The following is a 9,238-nucleotide window of genomic DNA, read 5'->3' on the forward strand; positions in this document are numbered from 1 at the left end:
TTTGTGTGGTATTTCACTTTGCCTGAACTCGATTTCTGGAGATATCTGCTGTCTCCAATTCACTTTAGCTTCAACCAAAAGTATCAGACATTAGTTTCATTCCCATGACAACAACTCAATCAATAAATTGTATAATAATTGATTAAGTTGTATCACAGGCCTTTAATAAGCCATTTGGATGGCCTACCATACCTACCTACCCGGCTACCTGCCAGCATGAGTGCACCTCCCCGTGCCCTCATTGTCGTAGCCATAGTCTTCCATAAGGCCCGTCGAACCGATTGCTAAAGCTAGCGAGCTAGTTGCTAGTTTTTGGAGAGTGGCTTTGGAGGGAGGCCTGAAGGGGGGGAAGCGATCTTTTCGGTTGGATAGGACTTTCAAAATCTAGCTAACTCTGGCTGTTATCTTCCAAGGTGCCCTAGCTTTAAGTAATTATTTTGTAGCTGTATGATAGAATACACATTGGTATGACAAAGCCTTGTCCCCCTCATATGATATAATATAGACAGTGAAGAATGAATCGGTAGCCTCTGAAAAGTGCAGCAATCTTTATGATAAATAATTTTGATTATGTTTTTCTGAATGCTACAATGTTGTAATGGAATAAAAAAACAATAAGGACTTTATGAAGTAAGAAAGGGACTTTTATTTCACAATATTTTCATGAATCCAGATACCTTTCTTAACAGAGCAACTCAGGGATATTTGATATGGTAATTGAAAGGATGATATAAAACTAAAACCTTTTACTCGACTATTTCCTAATTATAATCATAATCACCCAATCACAAATGGGCATTATTTTCCACTGCTTTACATAGTGAATGATCAGTACAAATTATTCTCCCACTATATTGATACATTATATATATATAATTTATACAAAAAATATGAAAAGCGCATTCAACACTCTCATCTGTTAAATAACACGATAGTAACACACACATAAATCCATTAAGTAAGTAAAGAGTACAAGAGATGAATGTGATAATAAGCATAGAGTTAAAGCCATACAAGAGAGGGAGATATAGATACATAAATATTGGAATTATACATTCCAATGTACTGCATTAAGGACTGAGATATGTTACAAAAACATGTAAGTTGGCTGTTGCATATTTCATACAGTCTATAGATGCATCACAAAATAACGTCCTATACATAGAGCTGTACCCTGAGCTATAGAGTGGTGAAGTCACGCCCCTTCCGGTAGAGCCCATTTAAATGATAATTTTTCAAAAAAATAAAAATAAAAAAATTTGCGAAGAAGATTGATGATGTTAGGTTTTTTCCAAGGGGAGGATAAAAGCATCAAAAGTGAAAACCATTATAAGTTGGGGCATGTGAGGAGTTTCAGTTATGCCGATGGGGAGATTGGCGGTCTTGTCCACGCCAGTCGCAGGGAGCGTGACGGCACATACGAGTCATGTAGTCTTTCTCATTGTGTTTTGTCTACAGCCTTTAACTGAACAATTGCACAATAAACGGTCAATCTCTTGACATGAAATATTATCATTTAAATCCACAAATTTATGTGTAATCCGGGGCAAAATAATTACTTTCTCTCCATTGAAACCCATTCATATTTTTCGATCTCATAGGTCCTATGGGCACTACTGGAAGGGGTGTGACTTTGCCACTCTATAGGCCTACAAACCTGAGCAAAATGTGTTCTTCATATTTTCTCGCTACACTTTTGGATAAAACAAAAACATTATTACTGATCCCTTCATGAAGTTCCGCAATACATTGAAAACAATATTAAATATTATAGTACAATATATATAAACTTATTTAGACATAAAATATCTAAATTACAGTTAGATATTGAATATGGCAGCCTACTATTATGCGGTAATTCAACACCGTTATAATTATGAAGGTATTCCATGCATGATGACTAAATTACATAGCGTTTAAAGGTAGCATGACATACCACCAGGTGTGAGGGTGATTAGCATTACCGGCGGTTTTTAAATCTGCCCCTTATGACATCACAAGTGGGCGTGTCCACCTAGATGTGCTCCGGATAGATGAGCAACGTTTGCTACAGTCCACTGGGTAGGTAGGCTGGTAGACTGATCTATCGAGCACACATCTAGGTGGACACGCCCACTTGTGATGTCCTAAGGTGCACATTTTCAAAAAGGTTTGTAAGGCTAACCACACTCACACCTTGTTGCATGTCATGGGACCTTTAAGAACGGAACGGTGATAAATCTGAAAGGTTTATGTTACATTTAGCACCACCCAGTGGTGAAAACTGGAAACCACATACGATGCAGTACAGATAATCCAAATTTATACCAAAAAAAAACTGGCAAACGTTGTACTTTGAAATCTATTCATCCCTTATAGGCTATAGCTATATCATCGGTGCCTGGTTTTCCCTGACTTTGTAAGTTTCTCACTTCCAGCTTTGCCATTGGCGATGTTAGGTTGTCTGCTGTTGCTCTTGTTGAAAAGGTTCTTCAAGGAGTTGCTCATGTAGAAGGGCCGGGCCGCAGAACCGTCGTTTGTTTCGAGGTCCTCCACTAGAGAGCGCCAGAGTTAAAGATAATATATTTAGTTAGATATGAAGTCCCTTTGGTCTCTCTCCGCACATTATGAACAGACATATGAGTAATTCGATCGGAACAATCAGGAAAATAAACATTTCACCATTTTTATTTATTAAAAAAGATTATTCACATTTCATTGGATTTCATTGATACAAAATAATTATCCTATACAAAAAGAACACTGATTGAGCCTCAAACAGATCTGAACCATTTGTTAGAAAATATTTTACCAAAGATGGCTTCAACATCCTTTTATAAACTTTATAACAAAGGTCCTAGGAGTCGGATCAAAGCCACAGAATAACAGGGATATTTCTTTCTTTTTCAATCAACTATAGGCACATAAACTACATGGACTGCATTCAGATTTCACAAATGCTTCTACTCATTTCATACCTTTAGTGAAAGTGTAGAAAGCCTAGGAAGTCCAATCAACCCACATAATATCCTTGTTTCCTCAGACAAGAGAAAACATTACCGTGATACAAATCTCCTCCTTCATTCTCCGGATCAACCTTTACTTTGAATTGATTAAAGATAAGTTAAATAAGGTGGCCTTTCTGCGGAATTGCACGTCATCTTTTAATTGGAGTCCGTTTGCATTAGTGTATCAAACAGTAATAACAAACCAAGGGTCATCCACAAACACAGCCATTTAAAATATTCATGCTATTCACAAGACCCCATAATACGGTTCTCAGGCCACACGTCGTAGTGTCTACAAGACAGAGGTGTACGTAAATGCAAGCGCCACAAGAGGGCGCCCATTCTTAATATAATTTCGGCCCGCCAACGCCAGTAACCAATGTTCGTGTATGTTCGCCCGCGAGTGTCTGTAGTGTCTGTACTGTACATCGTCTGTTTGTGTTCGGGTCATGCTCTGCATACATTTCCTGTGAGCAGGGTTTGTGTCCTATCCTTAAGGCTAGGGGGCAGCAGAGCGCACGGGAGAGAGAGAGAGAGAGAGAGCCAGCTGCAGTCTGGACAGAAGGCAAGTTCGCAAAAGAAGAAGAAGAAGAAGAAGAAGAAGATGAGTTGGTGCAAGATAAATGGAAGAGAGTAGAGATTTTTAAATGCCCAGGCATGCCCCTTCTCCGCCAAGAGGCCGAAAAAGACACGTAGATGAGCTACGCTCGTGTTCAACATGACCAAATCCAAGTCAGGTCAAACCAGGTCAAACCGGACCAGCCCAGGTCCCAGCAGGGTCAGATGAGTCTGCTTTAAATCCATACAGTACTTAAGCAAAATAAATGTCCATGGAACCTGCCCCTCCTCCCCCTTCCCCCCTAGCCACACGGGGACACAGGAAGCGGCGGTCTTAGGAGCCGGTGCAGAGCTTGGCTGCCTGCTCCCCGTTATGGAGGATCTTGTGCAGGCCGGGGGACATGAAGTAGGGCCTGGCCGACGAGCCGTCGTTCCTCTCCAAGTCTTCACCTGGGCCAGCGTGCACAACATAACCAGCACCACCAGAGCCACCACCACCAGAGCCACCACCACCACCACCACCACCACCACCCCGCCGCGGCCAGAGGACAGAAGCAGCAGAAGGAGGTGCCAAGGAGGAAAAGGAAAAGAGAAGACACAAGCAACAGCGTTAGAGGGGTGCACCGATTGGTTAGCCCAGGTAGGAGGAACCGAAGGTTAACAGAATGACAGCCAACCGCCCGGACCCTCCGTACAAGACGCTGCTCGACGGGTTTGCTATTTATCGAAAGCCAGATCGAAAGAGAATTAAAGAAAGAGAGGAATCACGATACCGTTGCAGCGTATGTGGAAAACATAAAGGGGGCATTGTTGAATCGGATAAACAGTGTGTCATCACTGAAAGTTCAGACTTACAGAAGCAGAGGAACAGTGTGTCCACACACATGGCGTAGACGTTGAAGAAGCCATGGGCCACCAGGTATGAACCGAATATCACAGTCTGGGGAAAGAGAACGCTCAGAGTGGATATCTAACCCTATATATTCTTAATCACTGCGTTTTGTATTTGATTAAATTCTAATAAGTACAATTCCGTTTCTTACCAGCAGAGGGACCCAGTAATAATTAAGAGACGGCACCTCCTCTTGAATGACTGGTATTTTACGGGTAAAGAAGAAAAATGCCAGAACACCTAGGGGAAGGCAACATTTTAAGGTTCATGTAAAGATTTTCATCAACACACCCCATCACTTTCCATCACACACCAACAATAGGAAAAACACTTACCAACACTCCCTGAAATAAGCAGTTTGCCCAAGAAGAGCAGGAAGTCCGTCACCTTGTCCAGAACCGCCACCCTGCAGAGGACACCACCGAAGAAGAAGCCGAGCGGAGCCAGACGCCCAGAGGACAGAAGAAGAGTGCCGATCAAACAGACAGAAGGGACTCACAGATGGATGAAGACACACATGCACACACGCACACCCACACACACCAGGCGTCGTTGGGGGTGTATCTCAAAAATAAACACCAAATCAGTTCATCCTCTTTTAATTAGACATCTTTGGCGTAATTGTTGCTTGTAATTTGTTTTAAAGCATTTATAGCTTGGGACATTTGAAGGAGGGATTCTTGTCGGTATATGTGTGCAAAGGAAAATGGAGTGGGGTTGGCAGACGGGGGCGAGGGGGCGGAGAAGGACAAAGCCAAGTGTTGACAGAGAATGCTGAAAGCGCCCAGATGAGACGAAGAGTTTCCCGAAAATCGACATCGTTTTTTGTGCTGTGATTCGTGTCAGGTTGCTCTATAGGAGTCATTAATAAGAAATGAAGACCAGAAAAGTAGTATAATAGATCTTTAATGGTAGTTCTGCGGTATAAAGTGGATCATGTGAAGGAACACACAAAATCAGTACCTCACAACGTTCCTCATCAACAGGAAGAGGGCGTCCTTGGCTGACGTGCAGAAGTTCTTCCCGTATATCGCTATCTATCACCGAGAGAGAAATGAGCACCAAATTGAGAACACATTTACTTCCTGTGGAAAACGTGATATCATGGGAAGCAGGAATATCAGTGTGTTAGACCTGCACCGAGTCACTTTCAGCGGCAGCAATTCCCCGAACAAAAACCACCACCAACTGTGATTCATTGAACTCTGAGATTAATTATATCGGTTTTGAACCAAAGTGATGGCTGTGGTGAAAACGACTGCACACTGCAGGTTGAAATGTATCAATACTGATAAGGTCCCTCTGTTACATTACCATGATGTACGCGTTCCTGTTCATAAACTTGATGAAGCGCTCCAGGCACCAAAGGCAGCATTTCAGGCAACAGAGCAGGAATCGGGTAAATGCATTATGGGAACCTAAGGTAAAAAAACAAAACATCATCATCATCATTACCTTCTTATGCACCGTGCGTCAGGTCCAAATATTCCACTATGTTTACTAAATATATATTTTTTTTTTTATTTTTTTACCCATGAATACACAACTGCTACATTTGCTTAGCTGTACAAAGGCACTGTAAGTCTTGATGGAAGACATCATGCTGTACCTTTAAGTTTATGGTCAAGATACTCCAGCCCAATTCTGAAAAACTGCACGACAGCCAGTATCAATGCACCAAAGGCCAAGGAACCTGTATGGTACCTGAAAAGACGCAATAACATACAATTAAAAATACAGAATTTGAATGTGAGGAATTATGATTGCTACTTCTATGGGATTAACCGAAACCATGCAATTACCAACCAGCACCGCAAACACAAAACCACTGTGTGTGTGTGTGTGAGTCCTAATTCCTCTTTGTACTGTTTCTAATCGAGGTGCAGGGCTGTAAAGCGAATAGGGTGTTCGACTACAAGGCCCAAAGATACTGGGTTTGATCCCCAACGCCCAAGGTAGGATGCAGACATTGGGGGATTCTGTAGGCCTCCAATGGGCAAAAATGCCTAATCCATCTACCTGCTCCTTCGTACCTGAACTCTCTAGGGATGGGCAACTTTCATGATAAAGAGGGCCACATTTTTCATCATAACCATCAGAGGGCCACATGACTGCACACTTCAACTAAACGTGAGCTGAGAGAAGCTACACAATTTAGAATTTGGTAGATACGATTCCTGTATTCTGGTGCATTTTGGGGATGGCCACTACCTAAAAAATCTTCCAGGATCGTAACCTATGTACGGTATGTTAATTGAACCAACATACATTCATTTCGTTTTCCATGCCCAATAAGACACATGAATGGTTGGTATTTTTATCAGTGCAAAGGGCACATACATCATCATTCAATGATGCCACAAAACTGAAAAACAGTGGCCCAACATTAAGTGCAACAACTCAATGAACTCAAACCCAAGAAGCATGATATTCATTGCAGTTGTAGTAGTTGTAGTGGCGACTTAAGTGGATATCTTTAATGACTGATATCGTTTCTAAGCAAACTAGACGCATGGGTTTGCCTTTGAATTCTATAAATTCTTCTGATCTTTTTTGACCGAGTTTTCTGTAACTCGATCAATTATTATTATTAGTATTATTATTATTATTATTATTATTTATTTATTTTTTTAATTATGTGCGGGCCTGACTGAGTGAGGATGCGGGCCGTATGCGGCCCGCGGGCCGCCAGTTGCCCATCCCTGCTCTACATTAAAGTAAACTACAGAGTAAAGTCCTTGTGTCAATCTGCTTTTCGCTCACACAGAATCTGAATCAGAAAGAGGGGAGGTTGGCTTAATTCAGGAGGTAGAGCGTGTTGGTTGGTAACCGAAAGGTGGCTGGTTCGATCCCCGGAGTGTCCCTGAGCAAGACACCCAACGCCAATTGCTCCCTTGTCGCCTTGCATGGTCGACTCCGCCGTCGGTGTGTGAATGTGTGCATTAACGTTTTTTTCTATGAAAGCTTCTGCTAAATGTAAATGTATCATAGAGGTGCATTGCAATGTAAGCTTTCACATGCAACGCATTTTCTGTTGTTTATCGGAGCAGGAAGCAACCTGCAGCATCTTTGTGCGTGCATGTGTGTGTGTATGGGCGCATGCGTCACCTGATGGCCCTGCCGAAGGAGGAGAAGAGCGGGAAGGGAGGGATGTCCTGGGGCTTCTTCAGGGCCCAGTAGTAGGAGGCGAAGGCCCCTGCCAGCGTGCACTGGCCCAGGGCGATGGTGAAGTTGACCAGCCACAGGAACAGGAAGAGGTTGCAGAGCTGCAGCAGCAGGATGTAGCGGTGGTACAGGCTCTCCCCCCCGTAGAAGGCGAACGCACACTGGGAGCCCTGGCAGGCGACGGGCAGGCTGCTCTGGCTGAAGGTCTGGAGGGAGACACCAGACAGGAGACACAGAGAGAGCGTTGGGAGGGAGCTGTCATGCGGAGACCGTGCAGTGAGATGAACCGAGGTGCAGTGAAGTGAGTTGCAGTGAGATGCTATGCAGTGCAGTGCAGTGAGGTAAAGTGTATTTTTAAATTGCATCAGAAATTGAGATGACAGGGACTTTTTAACGCCCCCCTTAAAAGAGTTAAATTCTCTATTTTACTGTGTTTGCAAGGCGGTCCATTTGTTATTTACATTGGAGTCATTGAATATTGGTATGTCATGCAGCACAGAAAAATTAAGTATGGCCAAACAGTTGACCAAATTGCCCTGGAGATAACCCAAAATACCCCCAAAACATATTCCACCCTTGGCAAGAAAAGTGACTTGCATGAGATAATAAGTGCTTCCTACTAAAAGACCTGTTGAATTACTTAATTCTGTATTTGTGACTGTGTGGTCACATCATTTGTAATTTTTTTTTCTGTTTAAGTAGTGAGGTGCACAGGGGAGCTAGCTAGATAACTCGATAAGCCTCTTCGTCAAACAAATGTCCCTAGCTTAAAATATAGCATAATATATGGCTCCAATCCAACACACACACATGTATATACAAAAATAGCACATGAATCATTATTTTACTTTACTGCTAGTTCCTGCGAGAAATGTCTCCTCGTCACAAGAAGCTGTTGCCACGCAGGAACCTGAAACCGTTTGAATTTGATTTGCTGAACCAGAATACTGAGCATGGCATAGAGCCCATGCTCTGAATGTCATCAAGTAAATCAATCAATCCATCCAATACGTAATGCTGGCATACGGAATGATCCACTGTAATGTTCCACTGGAATGTTCCACTGGAATATTCCGCTCATGATCAGCACGATAAGAGATAGAGATATTTTACAGGCTGGCCCCTCACCTCTGGGTCACATGTCTGGTTGGCGTAGACGCATTTGGACTGCGTGGACATGACCTTGTAGACAGCATCGCCCGACGATGACAAGAAGCTAGGGGTTCAACAGTCAAGGACGAAACCCTCAATCCCGAATGAGACATAACCCAGCCTAACAAAGAAAACACCCCTATGAAGGATCCAGAGTCTTAACAAAAAAAAGCAGTCAACCACAACAACCATTGGGTAAATGTAAAACACTGTTCACTGTACGTCTCATATAAGTAAATTGTGAACGGTGATAAACTGCAATACACCAAATTCCCTCTAGGGAGTACTGTCCCTGCACCTTGGTGGTTCGTTTTTTTTTAAGTTGCTCTTGAAACTCTCAATGATCCCATGACCTCTATCCGTTTTCTGTTGTTCAACTAAGACAATCGTAAAGATATGAATAAATTCTGAGTCGATCATAGCCACTTCGCAATAACAGAGACATACATACAGAAGATGGGTTTCTGCACGTGAACATGTTTAA

The 9,238-nt window shown here is 42.6% G+C and overlaps 1 protein-coding gene across 4 annotated transcripts in view; it reads right to left on the reverse strand.

The window, feature by feature from the left end:
* Nucleotides 1–622: 622 nt before the first annotated feature.
* Nucleotides 623–9,238, reverse strand: part of slc44a5b (solute carrier family 44 member 5b) — a 37,404-nt gene continuing 28,788 nt past the window's right edge. For 2 of the 4 annotated variants that reach the window (XM_060067943.1, XM_060067944.1), the window contains 9 exons: nucleotides 8,731–8,818; nucleotides 7,546–7,808; nucleotides 6,047–6,141; nucleotides 5,752–5,855; nucleotides 5,401–5,474; nucleotides 4,773–4,843; nucleotides 4,589–4,677; nucleotides 4,401–4,485; nucleotides 623–2,534 (listed from right to left, as the gene is read on the reverse strand). In XM_060067943.1, the coding sequence (XP_059923926.1) occupies nucleotides 2,371–2,534; nucleotides 4,401–4,485; nucleotides 4,589–4,677; nucleotides 4,773–4,843; nucleotides 5,401–5,474; nucleotides 5,752–5,855; nucleotides 6,047–6,141; nucleotides 7,546–7,808; nucleotides 8,731–8,818 (1,033 nt within the window). In that variant the 3' untranslated portion in view covers nucleotides 623–2,370. Of the gene's footprint in view, nucleotides 2,535–2,651; nucleotides 3,996–4,400; nucleotides 4,486–4,588; nucleotides 4,678–4,772; nucleotides 4,844–5,400; nucleotides 5,475–5,751; nucleotides 5,856–6,046; nucleotides 6,142–7,545; nucleotides 7,809–8,730; nucleotides 8,819–9,238 lie in introns of those variants that run through there. The other 2 variants (XM_060067945.1, XM_060067946.1) reach the window with 1 other exon arrangement.

This window comes from Gadus macrocephalus, chromosome 12 (assembly GCF_031168955.1).
Source record: "Gadus macrocephalus chromosome 12, ASM3116895v1".
NCBI lineage: Eukaryota > Metazoa > Chordata > Actinopteri > Gadiformes > Gadidae > Gadus > Gadus macrocephalus.